This window comes from Melanotaenia boesemani, chromosome 21 (genome assembly GCF_017639745.1).
Source record: "Melanotaenia boesemani isolate fMelBoe1 chromosome 21, fMelBoe1.pri, whole genome shotgun sequence".
NCBI lineage: Eukaryota > Metazoa > Chordata > Actinopteri > Atheriniformes > Melanotaeniidae > Melanotaenia > Melanotaenia boesemani.
In genome coordinates, this window is record NC_055702.1 from 13443980 (window position 1) to 13466354 (window position 22375).

The 22375-nt window shown below is 38.0% G+C and overlaps 1 protein-coding gene and 1 long non-coding RNA gene across 5 annotated transcripts in view; both read right to left on the reverse strand.

Moving 5' to 3' along the window:
- Positions 1-22375, reverse strand: part of LOC121632218 (breast cancer type 1 susceptibility protein-like) — a 25343-nt gene continuing 2968 nt past the window's right edge. For 2 of the 4 annotated variants that reach the window (XM_041973474.1, XM_041973473.1), the window contains exons 2-21: positions 22184-22274; positions 22026-22079; positions 21808-21888; positions 21616-21704; positions 21495-21528; positions 21209-21339; positions 18475-20982; positions 18290-18363; positions 17440-17575; positions 16597-16654; positions 13939-14030; positions 13140-13321; positions 12978-13065; positions 11080-11157; positions 10857-10897; positions 10326-10409; positions 7570-7627; positions 5468-5541; positions 4730-4790; positions 2-764 (exon numbers count right to left, since the gene is read on the reverse strand). In XM_041973474.1, coding sequence (XP_041829408.1) covers positions 670-764; positions 4730-4790; positions 5468-5541; positions 7570-7627; positions 10326-10409; positions 10857-10897; positions 11080-11157; positions 12978-13065; positions 13140-13321; positions 13939-14030; positions 16597-16654; positions 17440-17575; positions 18290-18363; positions 18475-20982; positions 21209-21339; positions 21495-21528; positions 21616-21704; positions 21808-21888; positions 22026-22079; positions 22184-22274 — 4109 coding nt within the window. In that variant the 3' untranslated portion in view covers positions 2-669. Of the gene's footprint in view, positions 765-4729; positions 4791-5467; positions 5542-7569; positions 7628-10325; positions 10410-10856; positions 10898-11079; positions 11158-12977; positions 13066-13139; positions 13322-13938; positions 14031-16596; positions 16655-17439; positions 17576-18289; positions 18364-18474; positions 20983-21208; positions 21340-21494; positions 21529-21615; positions 21705-21807; positions 21889-22025; positions 22080-22183; positions 22284-22375 lie in introns of all 4 variants that reach the window. The other 2 variants (XM_041973472.1, XM_041973471.1) reach the window with 2 other exon arrangements.
- On the reverse strand, positions 1194-1983 carry LOC121632221. The gene is made up of 2 exons (XR_006008900.1): positions 1810-1983; positions 1194-1763 (listed from the first exon to the last, which is right to left on the reverse strand). It is a non-coding gene; the product is annotated as an uncharacterized LOC121632221 (long non-coding RNA).

The following is a 22375-nucleotide window of genomic DNA, read 5'->3' on the forward strand; positions in this document are numbered from 1 at the left end:
TATTAATAAAAAATCTCAACCAGAATTTAAGTCCCACCAAATTTTATTCTGTAAGGACTTAGATTTCATCTTTGTTGCTGACCTTTTTTGTAGAAAATACTGCACATCAATAAATATAGCAGCTGCCTGACAGCAATATTTTACAGTGGCATAATCTTATTCTCATTGCCTGACAGCAAGCATGTATCTTGTGCAGACAGAAAGGTTATTTTGTGCCCTCATACAGCCCATGGCTGTAAATCTCTTCTGTCCAATTTTATTCCCCCACAAATCCTGATCAATAATTGAAGAGAACTCTAAGCAGAACATGTTGCAACATGCAGACTCAAGCTCAGATAACGTAATGCAATCATCAGGGACAACACCGGTGGAAGACAAGCAGAAAAACAAGAGAGCAGAGATGCAAGAGAGATGTTTTATATGTATGTACAGAATACAGTCATAGTGGTTTACAACTGACTGATTTGTGTCAGTATTAACAGCTCTGCAATCTAACACAATGAAATGAAAACACAACTCTGGTTGTCTCTCAGACTTCATACATGACATCATGCACACATATCACACAAAAAATGATTGATTACAGTTTAAAGAAGTAGACATTTTAAAATGAACCATAAAATGGCTGGAAAAGAAAAGAAGAAAGTGAACAACTAAGTGCATCGTTCCTCATGCTGTGTAATTGTTGTAATTCTGCAGGGTGTAGGTTGCAACTGTATCTAGCAGCCAACCTCGGGTCAAAACTGTGGCTTTTCTGGAGAAACCTGTGGAACAGAGAGCAGATAAGCACTTATAAGGAAGGAAAAATAACATATGAACAAACAAATATCTTATGACAATGTCACTGTGGGTTCAAAGATGAACCAGCTCATGCTTAAGACTAACATTCTTAAAAGATTGTATGTGAGACATTTCTCAATTATTTTCATCAAATACAACAAAAGCTGATAAAACTAATTGTGTTTGGACCTGCTGAAGCTCCACAGGGACATTCCTGAGGTTTTTTTCTTTTCTTTTTTTAAATACAGATTTATATAATCTTCCTTTGGGACAAAAGTTATCCCCTGCCTTTTGTATATCTCTATCAGTAATAGTCAATCCTTCCATATCAAAGACTTGTCCAAGCGTTGAATGTAATTGTAGAGAATTTGACTGTTACTAAGTCTTTGAAACTGTTACAGGTTATATGCAAAATGAGTTTACATCAGATGGTCTCATCTTTCCCCAACGGTCAATACCAAGCATACTTTTCAATTTCATTTTTTTTTTTTTAATCAGATGTTTGCTGATGATGATGAGATGATCACATGATTGTTTTCTGTTTGTCCATCTAAAAGGATGCTAAAAGAGGGTAAGAGTTATGTTGACATGTGAGACACTCTTACTGAACATTCAAGTAAATGAGTAAAGTTGTCATCTGGATTTAGTTAAGCAAAAAGCTACGAGCCTCCTATTGGATAATTACTGCATAGGGGATTATCTTTCAGCAAGTAACAAGTTATTAAACCCCAACCAATGCAATGATTCGCTTCTCATTTCTTAAACAACCATGTCAACAGACATCCCATGGTTGTGGAAAAGGTGTTAGTCTGTTTAAATAAGGGTTAAAGCACTGACTTGCATCAAGCTGAGAAAACATCTAAGGAGATTGGAGAAACTACTAAAATTGGGTTAAGAACTGTCCAACACATTAAAAAACTGGAAGGATAGTGAGAATAGTGAGCAAGAAATGTAGTCGGGAAAAAATCCTGAATGATGGTGATCTGTGATCATTTGAATGATCAAAACTGAAGAAAAACAACAGTAGACCTCATCTTATGTTTAATAGTGACAGTAAAAGCATTTCCACAAGCACAACGCGAATAAAATGAAAGGGATTGGGACGGAACAGATGTGACGCCATAAGAAAACCACTAATCAATCATCGAGACTAACCGGAGAAAAGGGCTTCAATTTGTTAGGGAGCATAAAGATTGGACTCTGGAGCAATGGAAGAAGGTCATGAGTCCAGATTTTCCCTGTTCCAGAGTGATGAGAGGTTTTCGACTGAAGTTTATTTGAACATAATGACAAATAAAAACAAAAATAAAAATACATCACCAAAGGTTCAAGGTAAGAAGAGAGACAGATGAAGTGATGCATCATGCCTAGTGCCTACTGTACAAGCCTGTGGGGGAAGACTATGATCTGGGTTTGCTGCAGTTGGTCAGGTCTAGGTTCAGTATTAAGTGCCCAAAGAATGAGGTCAGCTGAACACCTGAATATACTGAAAAAGCAGGTTAATTCCATCAATGGATTTTTCTCTTCCCTGATGATAGAGGCTTGTTCCAAGATGGCCATGCCAGGATTCATCAAGCTCAAACTCTGAAATAGTGTTTCAGGGCGCACGAGACACCATTTTCACATATGGATTGGCCACCACAGAATCCAAACCTGAACCCCATTGAGAATCTTTGGGGTGTTCTGGAGAAGGTTTTGTGTAGTGGTCGGACTCTCCCATCATCAATACAAGATCTTGGTCAAAAATGAATGCAACACTGGATGGAAATAAATCTTGTGACATTGCAGAAGCTAACTGAAGCAATGACACAGCGAATGCTGCTATAATCAAAGCTAAAGGCGGTCTAACAAAAAACTGACGTCTTTTTTTTTTTTTGGTGGTGACGTTTGTTTGGCCAGGCTGTGTATAAAGAATATATAAAGACACTAGGAAATAATTTACATTTAAATAAATATCCACAATTGGTGTGAACATGTTTTTATGTTAAAAGTACTGACGGACTAATACTAGTCTTTGCATATGGAGTAAATGTTGTGCTGCTGTCTGTTCACATCATTTCACAAACGAATAAATTGCTAGACTACATAAAAAAGCAAAAAGATTAAATAAACATTTTTTTTTCAAAACGAGATCGATATATCCTGAAGAGGGAACTAAACTATTTGTGGCGCGATAACATCTCATCTGACCATGCCACTCATGACTGCATTGCCTTTTGTGGTTTGTTCCAACTGCAACTATTTTTGGCCTGTGACACAGCTTCCCCATCACTCCTGATGTTTACAAATCTAAATTATATTAGAGGACAGTTGAGATGAAAAGTTTGTGATTTCAATTAGTGGTGTACAAAGAAAGAATAAAGGGAGATAAGAAAAGAGGAGATTGAAGAGGCTGCACAATTACCTGGAATATAAGTGCCAAAGGATGTGGAAAAGTGGCATTAAATATGCAGTAGTGTAAATTAGGATGCCAAAGGGAGGGAGGACGGGGCGTCAGAGCCACTTGCTTCTTCTCCATTTCAACCTGTCAACTCTCTTCGCACACTGGCAGCTGCTCTCTGAAGTGGCCAACTTGTTTTGACATTTCCCCCCGCTACAATCTGACATTTTCTCTTGGCCATCTCTTTGCTCCCTGACTTCCTTCATACTTGCTTTCCTGGCAAGTCACTCTGCTCGCTCTTCTTGGGAACCTGCCTCATTTTGGTTGGCAGCATCTGCCACTTCACGGTTTGGCCACCGTCCACTCAGCCTTTGCAGGAACAGATTTGAGTCCACACACTAATAGACAGACAGGTGCATAGACATGCACAATAGCCCCACTGTCTACGGACGTGGAGAACATCTATTGGCTAAAATATATGTCGATAACAGAACTGTCTGTAAATAATATTGCAGCCAGTCACCAGTTTCAATCTGCTAACTTTTTACCCACAATTACTGACTATGACACCCAACTTGGTCATTAACATGCCATCTTCAAACAAATACCTTTGAGACACGATAATACAATAAAAACTGAAACCTTAAACTTTTAGCCTGAATACCAATCTAGCAGCTAGACTCCGCAATATACATAGCATAACAGCTGTTCAGCAATTTAGTAAATCAAATACAGTTTATCCAATGTCCAGATAGAAGCTAATAAACACATAATAAAAGATAATAATAGAAGATAATAAACAGCTTCACTAAGCTTGCTGGTTAGCATCAGCTAGTTATGGTAGATTAGCTGCAGCAGAATTTTAACATGGAGGTTAGCTAATGTTTGAATGTTGCTTTCTAGAGAAAAAAAAAACAACATCAACAAAAAATGTTCTGTATTATCAGATTAGTCTCTGGTTAGTGTTTTCATCTAAGAAAACAACAATTGTCATCAACAGAAAAGTAACTTTAAAGGACAGAAGTAAACTATAGATAGCTGGCTAGCTTATAAATGAGAGCCACTTGGCCATTTGTGTAGCAAAGCAGCTACACAAATCCTCTTATTTGAGCAATTTATTTTTTATGGGTTATCTTAAAACAATACACTTTGTTTTATTAAGATGTATTAGTGCCATTTTTTTCTCTTTTCATTATTTATTAACAAAACTGTGTGCTAATGCAATAGTAGCCCCATCTTTAATGTACTATATCAGAATGCATTACTATCTATTGCTATGTTGTCTGTCACACAGTTTCTACCTCATAGCCAGGAACGTCTGCACCTGTGTGAGCTCTAACCTCTGAGTGAACCTGTGTATGAATTATGTAACCCCTGTGGCTGCAGCTGTCAATCTGATCTCCATCTCTATGAACTCTGCATGTTGGGAATGTGTTGCTCCTGTTTATATCGATGTTTGTGTGAGGGCCAGAATAAAACACTAAGTAAGTCTGTTGAAAGTGTGTTAGTTTGCAACAATGAATAAAAATAGAAAGTGAAAATAGGATTCTATTTTTAGACACTACTTACTGCTGTATGTGGAAGATGACGAGTCTGGTCTAGGCTGCACAATAAGAAGCTGACAGGACTTCTGTATGACAGAAAGACAACATAAATAAATTCAGCAATACAAAATGAACAGCATCCATTACAAATGGTATATATTAGCTTAAAGCTTGTTTGTTCTTGTGTTAGCAACATTTAGCATTGAGGCTGAAACTTTCTGACCAAAAACTGTTGATTTATCAACTGGTGCAGCTATAGTGTAAACAATGACTTCACCCTTTTTCCTTATAATTAATGCTGCAGTCACGTAACAACATTTTATTTAAAAAATCAAACCAAAGTAGTAGACAAAGCCAAAAATAAATAAATAAATAAATGATACAAGATTACATCATGCTAGATATTATTCCAGAAGGTTAAAAATATAAGGGGTACTGGGTGGATTATTGGGCTTTTTGGGGCTTTTTACTCAGGTGAGTGACCTTAAGGCTTATAGTTTTAATTATGAAATGAGCAAACTGGATTGTGAGTGAAGATGAAGAGTTAAAATTGACACAAATTTAGAAATGAAGAGTTAGACAAGAGTAATAAAAAGAACCTAGTTGATAAATCCCTTGCTTAGATTGGTCACACATCACATTCAAACTCTGAAACACTTCTGACCTGAAACATTGCCTCAAATTTTGAAAATGTTACCAAAAACACGAAGATGGCGCCACATGGATTATTATTTTTCAAGTCAGAGAGAGTAGATAGTCTTACTTGTTTGCTGTCAAGGAGAACTGGATCTTTGACTACATTAGCTCCACAGAGTTCAACCATCAGTTCCATTTCATCTAAAAAAAAAAACACAAACAATGGATTATTTTAAGGGTAGTCCTAAACACATACATGATTCTGTCTGCTTTCATCACTTTGACCTACAAGGGACAGAAAAAGGCACTTTTGATCAGAGGGACAGAAAACAGGTCAATACTTCTGTCTCCACCGTGTGCAGTTCACTAAATCAGTCAAATCATTCAGCTTGGTTTAGAAAAATGGTGTTCATATTCCAGTATGTAATAGGAAAGACCTAACACATTTTCAGGGAGCATGAACCTGTTATATAGGCTGCTGATATCCTCACAATGTATCATACAAAAGACTGAGCGGCTAATAATAATGAATGAAATCCTGTTGGGCTCATGAAAAGTCTCCATCCCTATGTTTGTGCCATATATAAGAAAGTCTTTAAGCCACTCATGCAAGCTGGCAGATGTCAACCCATTAGCAAAACCTCATCGATCCAGGAGGCAGCCGGAAGAAACTGCAGGAGCACTTTAAAAGCTCCAGGAAGAAGGAAACTAAAGGATGCTGCCTTGAGGGTTTTCAAATAACATGTCCCCCGGAGATTGTCACCCATGGTCTCTGTCTACTCAACCATGTTACAAGGGTAGAACAAAAAAGACAGACTATCAAGAGAACCCTCTTTTTGACCTTGGAGGTGATTGTTAGTTTAAATCCTTGGGACTGAAGTTTAAAAACAAGGCTAGTAGAGGAACTGTAATATATATATATATTACTGTAACCTCAGTTTCACTTTATTTTCAGGCAGCTGACTCCATGGTAACTGAGGTGCAATGTGACAACAACCAACCAAAACATCTCAAACATCTGCTTCGTCTGTATTCAGTCCACCCACACACTGGAATCCCTTGTCATCGTTCACCATGGCTGAAATGACAGAGGTTAAAAACAGCACAGTTTTGGATTCTCAGTGTCTGTCAAAATGTGAAGCGAGTCATTTCAGCTGTCATTTATTTTCTTATAAAGCAAGGTGGATGTCTGTCAAAGTCTTGGAGGATAAAGACTGAACATGAGTGTCTGAGAAAAGTAATTGTGGGCAAACAAACAGAACATTGAGCACAGTTTAAAAGCAAACATTTTAATTTTGATGCAGTTACATGCACATAAAGCATTTTAATGATCTCTTTTTTGTGTGTGCGGTAATTAGAGACACCTAGGTTGCTGTAGTGTTTTAGTGCTTTGCTTCTCATGAAGATCAGAAAAGACTTGACCAGATCAAATGGAAAATTAAAGTAATTAGATATGGCTATCAGCGAACGAGTATATTTTACAGTGATGCAGGTATGTTTGATCCAATAAATGCTAACTGTCCAACTAACAAAGAAAAATCATGGAACTCAGTGGAGAACCCATAAATGGTTAAAGTCCCATCAGATTCTTGTGCTTTGATGGTGGCAAAAGGCTTCACACTTTTACAACATTAAAGTTTATGTGTGTACAATTATGCATTTGCCTCTCCTTCACGCAATATAAGCTATAAACACGTTGCAGATTTATACCACAACGAAAGTTTGATGGCAATAATATATTGCCTTTGAAAAGGAAAACAATTTTTTTTTTAAATATTTCCTAAGAAAATTTTGAAAAAAATAAAATCTCTTAATAACGTGACTTTTATTCCAACCTTTCAACTAACACTAAACAGGGTGTAAACCTGCTGGTATGAAAAATATTTATTAATGAGATGCGTTTAAAGTCCAACATTTTGGTGTTTGCTGAAGGTTCGATGACAAGTCGATCATAATTTGATGTTTGTGAATTAAGAATCAAGCTACAGAAGCTTTCAGCTTGGTATAAAGTGTGTCTTTACTTACATCTCTATAGTTTCCTCACTAAAGTTATTGAAATATTAGATTAAAAATCCATTTGAACAAAAATAAAAACTAAATAAAAAAGAAAACCCTGTCTTTAATTCTTTGGTCTACTTCTTTATATGTTTTCAGCTTTTGCTCCCATAAAGTACATAGAAAATGTTTTCGTTTTCTCCCAAATAACAATGAGTTGCTGATTAGGCTTACCTGTTGTCATGTCTGTAAAAGGTCCTTGAAAGCAGATCTTGTAGTCTTTCATGAGCAGCTGAAAACAAAAAGAAGATTTTGGGAAGGAATAAGATAAGTTATGGTGAAATTTCTGCAAAAGTGTATATAACTTCTACAGTACAGCATATTTATTAAACTTTTAGACAGCGTCCTATAGATATGCATGAGAGGAGCCATTATTGTGATTACCACTGCAGTGTGTGTATCCGAACTCTTCATTCTCTGCAAGGTTTTGCAGCTCAACAAGAGGGGAGCTGAAACACTTTCCTGAGCATATCATGCAATTTACAGCAGATAACCCCTCACTTACAGTTTGAAATAAAGCCTCCAGAACTTGTTCACTTTTGCTCTCATGGTAATACCGTAAATCTAGGGATGAGTCAAAGAGCCGCCTTTACAGAGGTAATGTCACGCTTAAAGCACGCAGAAAAAAAAACATGCCTGACACCAGGGAAGCCTTACTTTATTGCCCTCAGAGTTGATAAGTTAGCCTTAAATGGGAATAGATACTTTATTTCCTTGATCCAACCAGAAGAGAAATGTGCATCACAGTCTCACATACAATGGAAATGTTTAAAAGTTAAATGTGGGAAGAAATAATTCCTCACACCTCCCTATACATCCGTAATGATCATTAGCCAGAGGTGCTTGGTGAGATGAGAAAGAACTCCATTACTGATTTTTAATTTAGACAACAGCTAATGTCCTTCAGGAAGTATGAAAGTGTGACAATGTGCAGTGCCCACACATACACACAGAGATTTTTTGATTTCCTGAGCTTCTGCATTCTACTGACAAACTCCCTCCATCCACTTCATCAGTTAGTCTGTCAAACTGGAGCAGGTGACAGAACATGAATGTGAACGACGCGATTTGTCTGGCTCTATCAAAGTGCTGGCGCTTCGTTCATGCCACTTAAATAAGCCCGAAATTACTAATTCAATTAGCAGAGGCTCTTCAAAGGCAGTGATACGGCCAACATGACATCTAGCCATTTCTAATTTTCCCCCTCAGTAGCAACAGAGCAGGCCCCGTTGGCCTTCCACCAAGAGGAAAATTACAATTAGCTTTTCACAACAGGGTGTAAGCTAAGAGGCTGGTGCAACAGGACTAAACAAGTTCAAGTGCTTCTTGTAATTGGGACATTTTATTTTATTTAATTCTTTCTTTTTCTCTACAGATTCAGACTGTTTTTTTTGTGGTCAGTAACGTTTACTGTTGAAACCAAAACTAAACCATTTAGTCCTTTAGCGCTGATGACTTCTATAGATGCATTTTATGTGCTGAGATCAGGCTTAGTGTCTGCCTCTTTACACCTCTAATCCACAGTATTTGAGAGGGCTGATAATCTGATAGAAAGAAGTGAAGTGGATAATAATGTCACTGATCCTGATAAAAGCTTTAGTGGCCTAAGGAGCAGAAGAAATGGAGAGCAAGTAGCTTTGATATATTGATATGGTTAGAGAGAGGTAACTGATCTCCAGATGTAGCTCTGTTTTGGGCTGACAGCAATGCAACAATTTACAGTGAAATTACTCCTATTAAGGAGTAATTTAACCACAAATTGTATCAGGACTAATTTACTAGTAAATTCTAGCATGTAGGAGTAGTAATAGGAGTAACATGGCTGTGCCATGAGAAAAATATGGCACTGTTCATGGTGCTAAAGCAGCAGGCAAACTCGTACTTATAGCTTGTTTTTCCTTTAGTCCTGTCCTTTTAATATTTTAGCATTGGATCTATAATGTTTTCTAAACAATAAACCAATAAAGACTAGCCTTTAAATTTTAATATAATGTCACATTCATGAACAAAGTGCTGATGTAATCATTCTTCCTATTTCATTAACATTTTAAGTCATTATTTTAAAAATGATAAAATAGATTGATATAAACATCTGGGAAAAGTCAGAGGTTTACGAGTGAAAACAATTGAAATTCAGATTAAAAAAAGAAAAAGAAAAGTGGATCCACACGATAACCCTACAGTCAAAACATGAAGTAGCCATACAGAAGTGGTTAAGAGCAGATGCAGGTCTCACCGGGCTTCGTGCATTACATATAATCATATAAAAATGATAAATGACCACTGCCAGTGTTCAGAAAAATCTGAAGAATACATTTAAATATGTGTTTTAATCTGATGTTTCACTGCAGTTGTGTCACGCTGACAGGATCATGAACTCTTTACACCTTCTTCACTGCAGATGGTTAATAAGTTAGCAGCCAAATCTGGAAGAAAAGCTTAAAATTAATGTCTTTGTATGTTTTACTGAGAGCTCTGAAAGCAAACATTAACACACATTTGCAAATATAAGTTGTAGTCCAGTTGAGAACCGGAGTGAACCACTTAGTGAACTGGGCTTGTAAACCAGCATGTGTGCATAACTGTCCAACCTTGAACTGTTTACTTCATTCAGACAAAGCCCATAACTTTCCTATTAGTCAGAATTAAGCAGAATTTAATGCAGATGTGACAGTCATGCTATTTGATTAACTGTCCCAGCTACTATTAATGATTTCTGATCAAACAACACTAAAGAAGGGGATTAAGAAAGTTTAGTAGTTTTAACTTTAATCACAAGAATAAGAAATTAGGATGTATTCAAATTCTGAAAAAAATAAACTGCAAAGAAACACAATTCTTCCTTTTTGTTTTTTTTTTTTGTAAACACATAAATCCTCCAAATCTGTCATTTTTAATCTGCATATATAAAGTGAAGGACAATTACTCACATCACTGTCCTCGGTGGTACGTGCTTTCAAGGGGCCTTGGTGGTTGGGTCCATTCACCACATCACCTCTCACTTCAAATGGACTCTATCATCAAACAACATAATCTCCATGAATCTAAATCATAGGAGGACTTCATATAGTTTTTTTTATCTAATAAGTCTGAAACAAGGCCTGAATGTAAATAAACTGACTTATTAATCAGACTTTTTTTTAGATGATCAGCTGTGTTTATAAGAGTGAACTGAACATTCATCAGTTTGGTGTGGGCGTCTCTTAATTGCATAAAGTGCATTTCTACATACATCATATGTTGCATGAAAAAAGTTTTAGATTATTAACAGCACCAAATAAACCCTGGTAAAAGGATTAAACTACAAGTTGTAGGTATTGCTAAAGCCAATAGATGGCAAATTATTTATGGGGTATCACAGCAGACCCTGTACAGAGATTAATCATGCAACATCAAGACGTGCAGAGACATAACTAGTAATCTCCTGTGCAAAAATGTAAAGAGCAAACAGGCGAGCATACCTCATCTAAGAGTTTCTTTTGTTTGAAGCACTCAGAAATCCCTGCAGAGATGAAATTAGAACAAAAACATAAGTGCTTACTGTCAGGAACACAAATCTTGTTCTGGCAGCCACTGCATCATGTAACCCTCTCTTCTTAAAATTCCTCATTACACTGTTTTGTATTTTCATTGTTCTAAACTTGTCACTAGTGGAGATTGACAGTCAAATAAGCTCACACTTACACTGGAAGCTCACCACCCACTTCCTGCCTGCAATGCCAAGGAAGTATTTCAGTGTGCGCTCACATACCAGTTGCTCATCTGTTGGAGAAAAACAAAACAAACGGGGTTGTGTGAGCGTACATGTATGTGCTCCCACATGAATGGTTGTTTGCTTTGCAGACTGAACAGTAAAGAAACCGTTGCATATATTTTACTTTATGAATTACTTATGAGAATATACAACTCTAATAACTGTAGACAAATTTGCAAGGTAGAGTAATGCTGAACATAGTATCACCATCATGATAAAGCATGAACATAATCAGCAGGACGCTGTGACCACTGATGGGTGAAGTGAAAAACATTGTTTATCTTATTTAAGTGGAACCTTGTCGAGGGTGACAGGCAGAAACAAAATATTCTACTTCTGAAGTTGATTTGCACTAGTGGCTGAGTCAGAAATGGTCCAAAAGTGGCCTAAAGGAGGGGGAAAAACAGGTAAACTGGAGTCAGGACCATGGGTGGGCTAGACTAAGTGATGCAAAAGGGGAAAAAACAAGTCTGTGCTGCCTTTCCCAATAGAAAATCCATAATGATGTAGCTCAAACTGCTGGAAAAGTTCACGCTGGTTCTGACAGAAAGGTCAGAACACAAAGTGAATGAGAGTGGTTGTGAAAGAGGCTGCCTAGCTGTACACTGGTGGACATACGGATGCATGTCCACGACTGGACCATAGAGCAAAAGAAGAATATGGCTTTGTCTGATAGATCATGGATTTTTTATTGTGATGGGAACATCCATGTTAGGAACGTGATCCACATAGGTGTCTATCAGGATGCTCTATGGGATTAAAGCAAGCTGCTGTTTTGCTGGGAAACCTTAGGTCCTACTATTCATGTGTGTCCTTGCCTACTCATAGAAAAAACTGCAATGTTCTTCACTTTAACCTGTAACTGTCGTCAATTTAGAGTTAACAGTGAATTATTACGAATCACATTGACTCATAAGTAACTACTTGGTGTCTGTATCAAAGTTTACTTTCATGAAAAAACATTTTTGATTCTTTGGTGACTGAAAATAGCTCACGACAAAGGCTAGTTGAGGACGAGCTAGAAGAAATGGCCAGAAAGAGCTAAGACCGGCTTCCCTTCTTAAGCTTCTGTCCCCGCAACCCAACCTCAGATGGATGGATGGATGGATGAAGATTAATATCAAACACTGCTACTGTGATAAATCTTCAAAGCTGGCTTTAAATAATATACAAACAAACAAAGCTATTTGACTACATTTCCTGTTAAAACTACATATTTCTACAGTTTCATCCAAAATGTGATGACATCAAACAATGAGTCACAACTCGTTACACCCGCGACAGGGGAGGACAAAAAGTTTGTACACCAGGAAAGAGTCAAGTACATGCTATTGGACTTCAAAGAAAATACATTTTTAATGACTGGTTATAATTTAAAGCCCCCCCCCCCCCCCCCCCCCTTTTTTTTTTGTTACCGAGGGAACAGCAGCCATCAAAAACCATTTCTTAGTTAATGTGGTGCTTTGGAGACACCAAGCTTTGAAACAAAAAACATAATCTATCAGAGAGAGTAATTAGCAACAAGGGGATGAATAAAGAGCAGAGTGTGTGGGTGAAAAAGAAGGAGAGGAAAAGAGCTTATCTGTAAGCAGTGCTTTAAAAATTAGACAAAAAACATGTAGAAAGAAAATGTACTTTTTAACATGCAAATGTTCTTAGTGGAGAAACTACTTAAAAGCAAAAAATAGAAGCATTAAAGTGAAACTTTAATTGCTCTGTATTGTACTGAATACATTCTGAACCACTGATTAAAGTCCTGTGGATCAATTCTGCCCTGTGAATGATTTCCAACTTCACTGAACAAACTACTTACATGAGTGCAACTTACCGGTGCGCATTATGATGTGAGTGACCTCTGGCGTCACCTGGGCGACCACATGGGCACCAACTCTCTTGGCAAACTTTTTCACCATTATCTGTTGGCAGCAAACATCTGATCAGTTCATGTATCAGCAGCTGACTAGTATCAATAAACTATCAATAAACCAACCTGCTCGTTGGAGCCTAATCCAGACGTCACAAGCACAAACTTAACTTTACTTCTGTCTTTTGGAGGACTGTTATTTTCTTTGTCTTCTTGTCCATCTGATGGTGAAACACAGTTCTTTAGTGTTTTGGCTGCTGAAACTGCAGGAGTTGTTTGAGAGACTCCTGTGCTATTTGCAGTCAACCCTGTGTGTGCATGGAGAGACAGAAAAGAAAGAAACAAAGAAATATCAATAGAAAAACATAACTTGTAACCACACCTACAGTATTTCTCTTTAAAAAGAAATACATCTTGGCTAGCTCTCACACGGAGCTTAAATGTATTAATCACACTGAAGGGCTATAATGCAGCTGAAGTCAACCATGCTAGCAGACAAAAGCTTTTTAAGGAGAAAGAAAGGGCTATTTCCTTCACTGCCATAGGCAAGGCAAGGCTAGTTTATTTGTATAGCACATGTCACTTACAAGACTATTCAAAGTGCTTTCAATAAACATTAAAAGAATTTCAGCAGGGTGCAGAAGCAGCATTAAAAACACATAAAGGAATATAAAGAGAAAGAAAAGGTATTGCAAAAAGAAAATCGTCACCAATAGAAAAATCTTCAAGAAATATGTAAAATAATTACAATAAAACAATTAAAAGCAAACTACAGTCGAGATAATGAGGATATTATCTATGTAGCTTCAGAAATAAATGTTAATGGCCACTTATCTGCAACTTTAATGGACCTGCATAAAGGACAGAAACACTTGCTTACAAACTTAATGTCATGTTTTTGCAATGACTGCATGAAAAGCCTTACTATTTCCTGTAATGCTGTCGTGCCTTAACAGACTGGATTCAGTTGCTGCTTTGTCATGAGATGGTCCCGTGTTTGTGTCTGGATCCTCTTTCCTGCAAAAGAGAGCTATATATGAACTTTCTAAGAACCAAACCATTTTTACTCAATCTTTAACCTCTCCATTCAACGGTTTGGTCAGTGGTCCCTCTCTTTACGGTTTGACCCTCATGTGCAAACCGACTGACATTAAAAAGATGTTAAAATTATTCAGGTAAAAGGGAAAAAAAAAGGTTTTTGAACATTAAATGGAAAAATCCAAGTTTTGGGAAAGCCTTCAAAATCCCAGCTTAGTGTCCAGTTTAGCTTGGAAACTAGACCAGAGTAAATGTGTAACTTCACATGTGTAAACTGGAAATTCAATTCAAATGCAAAGTTTGAACTTTACAGGGATTTAGGACAAATTTTAAATCCAATTTTTTGTTATGAAAAATATTTGCATACTTGTATTGTCTTCAGAAGTAGAACATGTGGATGTCCTTCAAATAAATTCTAATTAGGTGATTAAAAATTTATAATGAGAAGAAAAATGTATACAATACAAATCATTACAGGTAAGTTTCATTTTTACAAGACTTTAACATAACTGGATGAGCCTTCCTATTATTTGTGTTTGTAGTATATCAAAGTTGTCTACTAATAAAGCCATCTTGCAGTAAACATGATAAAACTAATAATTAGAATTTACAATAATAAAAATTCATTACAGGAGAGCTGCTGCACTGACTTTCATTATTTAAGGGCATGTTGAGCTTAGAATACAAAGCAGAAGGCAATAAAATGTAGGCCTCTTCTCTTTCCTACAGTCTACAGGACTAATTTTAAAGTTTTATATATCTAAATATGGATGCTATTTAAATGTTTGCCACATTTCAGTACTGAAGTTTGATTGACTTTAGCAGAAGGAACACACCATCAAGATCATGTTATTCTTCAGGCATATCAGTAACATTTCAGTTTTTTTTTATTAAAATGTAATCTGGAGAATGTTATACCCATAACTGAGCTGTCGTTTCAGCTTAGGTTGTTTTCCTTAAAAAAAAAAAAGAAAAAAAAAACAGATGTAGTAGTAAACAGATGATAAATAACTGATTGTGACTAAAAAACAGGTTTTGGTTAATTTCTTTACTCAAAGGCTTCAGTAATATTAGAAAGTGGCAGAATGTCTGTATTTAAATAACAAGTACCAAAGTTATATTTTCCCACATCCTCATTCCAACCATCGAGTATCTGCTTTTCAAACACTGAGCTAGTACAACAAAGCTTCCTCCCCACCGTCACGTCTATCGCTCCTGCCTGGAGGCCAGTATTTAGAACCCTACAAGGCGGGAGGTTGAAGGGGGGCAGTCAGGCGGAAGAGATAAATTACTGAGGCAACACAAGTTTCCGTCTAAGTGCTCTAAATGACATATAAGATGCTGTCAGTAATGAGTTTTTTATTCTCACAGCATAAGCAGATTCTTGGTTCATTAGTGAGATTATGCGCCTGTCTATTTGAGATACATCACCCTCTAAGAAGACGCCTGGCAACACACATATGGATACATGCTAACTTATTCCTTCACTTGCGGGCTTAAAGAGACCAATTACAAGCCACTTGTTCTAGTAATTGGACAGCCCAGAATGACTGTGTTGACATAAAACTCCAGTTTACATGTGTAAACAATTTATATGACTGAGTACAAAAACAAAATACAAACAGGAAGTTATTTAAGTGCATTTGTTAGTGAGGTCTGCTGTTATTCCTCATGGGACCAAAAATGTTCCAGTTATGCACAGTCAGTGTTCCACTTACCTTTTTATGTTTTGGTTTGTTTAATCTTTATTCAAATCCATTGTTTAAATCTAAATGAATGTTTAAATGTTTTTATTCGAACATGTCTCAAATCATATGCAAGTTATAAATTAGCATCTATAACAAAAATGAGTTCGGTAGGTGTGATTTGTGGCATTTAGTTATTTCCTGGAAACTTTTTTAAAATAATAAATAATAACATTTCAGTTTGATTCTCTGGGATATCATTTTTTGGGAAATCTTGAATATGAAATAAGTACAGGGAACCAATCGGAGCAGACTTGGCTTTAAGGTGGTTGTCCCTGCAGCTTTTTTTCTTCCAGGAAACACACAAAATGTCCTGAAACACTCAACAAAAAATAACTTTTTGGCACAGACGCAAATACAAAACCATGATGATGACCAAAAAGATCAAAAGCCCTGTGTTTACATCTCTTTCTATTGTTTCCATGGCCGTCGTATTAGTGAGATAATTAGTGAAGATTGCCAGTTTCAAGAATGTCTTCTCTGCAGGAATGCAAACAGTAACCAGACAGAACCGGTTTCCAATTCACGAGAATCATTTTGTTGCGATGTCATCAGTTCTTTTAATCATTTCCTGCAAACAGCAGGACGCCACCCTTTAATGTTGCCGTGTCACACACCAGCTAAAGCTGAATTTAAAAGTTTAGCAGTGGAGCTTTTATGATGGATATTTTTACTCTTTTCTGGCTAAATTTATTGTATCTGAATGAGTTTTTTATGTTTTGGGTTGTTTTGTTTTTCTTTTCTATCACGTCTTAACAGAAAAAGGAAACAGTTGATTCCTACAATTACTCTTTACTCACCTGCCTGAACCTTGGTCTGGGTCCTGGTCAGAAACAGGGGCTCTGTTAGCATCCGGGCCTGGAAATACATTTTTACAATCAAATTCAGGAAAATGTTGGAACTTTGTTGTTCAGAAATTTCCTTTAAAGCAACAGGTTTTCTGTTGGAGATGTGATTTTATAGTGTGAAAGGGCGTGGGAGAGCATCCAACCAGATCACCCAGGAAGTTGTCTCCTTTACAACATTAACACATAGAAAAGAAATGGTACGAGTCACTTTGATGACATTTTTTTCCGTTTGCCATCAATATCACATCCATTCCAACGTATAGTCAACATCAACCAGTAAGTAGGAAACAGCATGAAGGTCAGCAGAGACGGGAATGACGCAGCAACTCTGACTTGTCTGGTGTGTGATTGTTTTGTTTGTTTTTTTTTTAAATCAAGAAACTGATCTGGGACATGCTTAGTCACTGCACTCAGTCCGCACAGTTACTAATTTTTGGGCTGCATATGCTCTGCAGCAGAAGGACCCAGTGGACCTTGACAGACTGGTGCAGATGATGAAATTTACATCTCAAAGACTTTCTGCACAGTAGGCACAGAAATCATGACGTGGCTTTTAGGAGGTACTAACACAGGACACAAACTAGACACTGACTTAGCTTTGAAATTTAAGTAGCACTAGAAATCTTAATATTCAGTCCCACTAATATCCTAATCCTGATCTATTAGCAGATTATGTTCTTGATTTATTGTTTTGTCTATCAATGACCAAACAAACATTGTAAACAATCATCATTCACTATTAAATGTACTGATACTTTCAGCTCTAAATCCAGCATGCATGTATTAATAGCTTACCAGTGGTATTGCTGTTGTTACGGGTTTCCGAGGGGATTTCTCTCGCAGGACTGCCCTCTTTCTCCTGAAGCACCTCTGAAACCAGAGCCATCAGCTTCTCCAGCCTCACCAGCTCCTTCTTCATCTCTATCTTTTGCTAGAACATAAAGAAGCAAGGTAAAGTAAAGTATAGCAGCTTATGGATACTAATAACATTTTAACATTTTTTTTTTTTTTTGCAAAAAAATGAAACGAAATGGCTGCATTCAGGACTGAGTCTGTTCAAACACAAGGTTTATTAGTTTATTTGTTAAGAGTGTTGCATAGCTAGACTGTCACTTTCATCATTTCATCCTTTGGGTTTACAGTGCAAATGCACTGATTAGGTAGACAGGAAAAAAAGGAAAACTAAAATGCCATATTCTTAGGCGTGTGAATAAATCCTGGGCCCTTTCTAAACCTCAGGGCATGAAACTTGAACTCCCCAGTCAACTAGAGTCGACAGATAAAAGTGAGAGCGCTGGAAGATGGATGAGGTACAAAACAAAATATCATCTTCTGGGGAACATTTCCTCTAATGTAAATGAAATGCAATTTAGAAAGTTGCTGAGGGGGAAATTTTTCTCTAAGCAAGGTAGTCTGTCACCCAAGGGGCTGACAAGTTTGGTTTGGGGAAATGTGGTGGCTGCCCTCTATGGGGCGTGCAGTGATGGTGCATCAATAGCAGAACAGTGAACGCAGCTTTTTATAATGAGCAAAACAATGCAGATGTTTGGATTAATGAAAAGTCTCACTTTGACAAGATTAAAAGTAATTTTCCACAAAACTCTTCTTTAATGCCACAAGTGAGTGAGTGTATTATTATGTTTACCTGTGTAACAAGGACCTCACTTGAGAATTGGGATGACTCCATGGAAACACTGGCGCCATTTACTTGGACATCACCTGCAGAGAGGACATGATTTAAATGCCTTATGAAGCAAGATGATGCTGCTCGGGTCTTTATGTCACAGGGTGCTGCCTTGATGTAAAATTTTTAACTGAGGATCAGCTTACATTCGTCTGGAGTTCCGAACAAGTCCACAGACGCTTGGCTGGAGTTAACAGAGTCTGGGCTGGGGCACGCAGGTGGACGCATCAACATCTCTGCTTCGGGATCTTCCTGATCCTGATTCCTCGCTGGGGGACGAGTGGATGTTCCAAAGATTTGCGTCAAAGTCGGTAATTCTTCTTTGGATCTACTGCCATCGGACTCGGATGAAGACTCCAGCCTCTGAGCCTTTCTCTTTGCCCTCATGTTGCCTTTGATGGGGGAATGGGAGCAGACTTCTCTACTACCATTGCTGCTATTTGCTTCGTGGGAAGCTTGGACACATGGGGTTAACAGGCCTTCAGGGGTTAAAGAGGACTCTGCATTTATAATGTGATCAGTTGTACCGACTAAACGTTTTGCAGGGGCATCTGGATAGTCCACAGAAATCCCATCTCTGAGCTTCATCACTTTACCTGCACCTCTTCTTGTAGAATCAAGCTGACTCTCTGTGACCTGGGAGCCCTTTGAGGCTTCATTTAGCCCCTCATGTTTAACAGCTGTGAAGCAGAGCCCTGAATCTACTACTTGAGGGACAACAGAAAGAAGAGGACTGCTTGTGTCACGTTTGGACACTTTATTAGGACTGAGGCCACTGCTGAGACTGTTCCTGAGGACACAGTTTCCAGCAGAACCGTCCTGCTTTGAACAGCTGCTTTCAGAGATACAGGCCTCTACCACCACTTGATCTGGTTTCCCAAAAATTGTTTTGCTTGTCTGGGTGGGTGAGCTGGAAGGGGAAATTAAATCACTGCAGGATGACTTTTCAGTATCTTTTGAAGCATTAGGACTCCCAGTAAACATCTGATTTTTATCAGTACCATGCACTTTTTCTTTGTCTGACTGCCGACTCTTCTTCACATTAGGTTCCCCGAGATGGAAAGACTTCCTTTTAGTGGTCTTGAAGCTCCTGAGAAGCTGCTCTGTGTCCAACTCACTGTCATTCTTGTCTTCCTCGTTTTCTGTTCCAGCACTTTTAGAATCACCAGCAGAGATTTCCTGCTGAATTTTGAGTGGGGACATGTTTGCTGACTTGTCATTTTCAAGTGTTGGACCAACCACAGATGCATCAGACTGATTTGTAGAGTTTGGGACCACAGAGACACCACGAGCATCCCCGGCTTCAGACAGAGTCTCAGAATGTGGCACTTCAGCTTCTGCTGGTCTCAGATCAGATTTTCTCTCATCAGTCTCCATACTTTCAATTCCTCCTAAATCTTGATCAAAAACGCACCCATTTCTTTTAGCTGTATTTGACATGTTCCCACTTTTAAGTGTTGATGTATTGTCCCGTGTTTCACGTTTAGTATCTTCAGACTGCTTTTCAACGGTTCTGTCTTTTTTGGTTGTTCTGGCTTTCAGGTTTGCCTTTTTGTGGCCCAGCTGTACTTCCTCAGCAAAAAGATGAAGTCTTCTACTTCTCCTGGTGCTTCTTAGAACAGAAGTGTCTTGGTCTTCGCTGCTGGGGTAGTTCTCTATTTGTGCTTGAACTTCTTCTGATCTGTCTCTAAGCTTCGGACTGGTTTCCCCTTTGTGAACTCCCACCAAAACAAGAGGCTTCGGCCCTTTGGCTGGTTTTTTTCCAGACTTTGTGTTTTTACTTTTCTTCCTGTTGGTTTCCTTCTGATCAGCTTCTGATTTTGCAGGAGCTTGCTCTTGCAAATCGCTGTCGACCAGCTGCAATGTGTTGCGGCTCCTTTTCTTTGCCTTTGGTCCTCGTTCTTGTGTGAAAATATCCGACACAGAACAGGGGACCTCACATTCATCGTTATTTTTGTCACTCTCTGACAAGTGGTTCAATCCTTCTATATTTGTGGCTGTATTATGCTCCTGCTCGACCTCCATCTGTTCCACTTTTTTAAAAATGTCACTGCTGTTGTCATTCTTCTCTTTTATTGTTTCTTGTTCTTTGGTGGGAGTCTGACCTTCATCCTTCCTCACTTTGAAAACACTTTCACGGGTCTGTGTTTCTGTTGCTGGTTTAACAAAAACCTTAAGTGGAGGAGCAGCAGTTTTGTTCCCTCTTCGTTTGTAGACAGCACCAAAAACCTGCTCTTCAAGGGCTTTAGCACGATCTTCTCCCTTAGAGTTAACTTCATTGTTGTGTAGTTTGATATCAAGCGTTTGGGTGGAGGAACAACTGTCGGAGTCATCTGCATTTTCATGTGGGTTCTCTAACTCTTCATCTCCTTCAGTTGGTACTTTCATGAGCCACTCAGCAACTTTCTCTAAACTTTTCTTCTTTTTTTGCTCAAAGATCTTATCAGGATCCAAATTCTTTTTCTGCTTCTTTTTCCTTTTAGATTGGCGTGTGGATGTTGCTTTTTCAGTGACATCTGCTGTTTCTGTCGGGCTGGACATTTTCTTCTCAGACGTTGGTGGTACGTCACCAAGACCGCTATCCAGACCTTCGTTCTCTGGCGGTAAAGGAACCGAGTCTTCTAGTCCCATCAGTACTGCAAATCTATTCTGGGCTGTAAATTGGGATAAGATGATAGCAAATAATTACTAACTTTATGGTAACCATAAAACAGGCTGTCTATTTTCGACTATTTTCAGGCTGCAGGATCTTCATGAATGCTAACTGCAAGTTTTAAATAGGTTATAAGACTAAAACCCCCATTTCTTATAAAATCTTGCAAATGAAAGTTAATGTTACAGTTAATTTGTACTAATAAGATGAACAGCTGAAGATTTTACCTGCTACAGTTGAGGAGTGAGACTGTGGAAGATCATCACGGTCTACATTTTCCATGTTGTCCACCTCAGTACCAAGTGTATCTCCAGGTGATATATTTTGAGGATGCGCTATATTTTCAGCCTGTGTGACACTGGGAAGAGGACAAAAATATTCAGTATCACTCTAACTGAACCAATACTCAATAAATAACAATTTTTTTTTCTTCAACCTTTATTTAACCAGATAGAAAAAAACCCATTGAGATCATGATCTCAAGAATTACAGTAAAACTTGAATGATTCCTACCTTGAGTGTCTTTGCAGGGATGCTCCAGTGAAGTCTAAAAACACAGACATGCCGTTAAGTGTTGCAATTCAAGCAAACTCCATGATGTACTGTAGCTTTTAATAGTCTTTGTTAAACTTACAGTTTGTTCCAGTGTCATGCTGATATGCCTGTATCATGTCCTGCAATCCGGTGACAAGTCTCTGAAACCCAGGACTCTCCTGCAAACTCCTGTATACACAGGCACATATTACAGCGTAATAACGCAGGTTTTAAGACTGCGTTTTCTGAGACTAATAAATATAACAACATCAGGCTTATTGGGCCATCCAACCTTTTAGTTATCTTGGATTTACACACTGGGCAGTTGGCTCTGTTTTGTTTAGAGTTGTCCAAAAGTTTCATCATACAAAATCTGGCAGAACAGAAAATAAATAAAGCAATCATAAGTGGAAAATCATAAATGAATGAATTTTTTTAGTTTTGAGTTGTTTTTTTTTTTTTTTAACAAAGCATTTTGAATCATCTCGGGAAGCTACAGCAGCATCTTACTTGCAAAATTGGTGGTCACACTTAGTGGACACGGGTGCAGTCATTAAATCCAAGCTAAAGGCAAAAGGACATATTAAAATGACTCTTAATACAAAATACAACCGCTGGATGTGATTTTTTCATTTTTTACAAGCTTTTTTTCTCTGGATGCAACTCACCATATGGGACATTGTAGAGTCTCCCACAGGACTGCAATCCCTTTTTTGACATCTGTGGCCTTTGGGGTTTTCATGGTTTTAAAGGCTGCCACTGACAAGTCTGATTGAAGAATCACAGTGAACAAATACACTGTCAACCTAAACTATATAGTGGAGGAGGCTGGAGCGTATCCCAGCTGCCTTCAGGTGAGG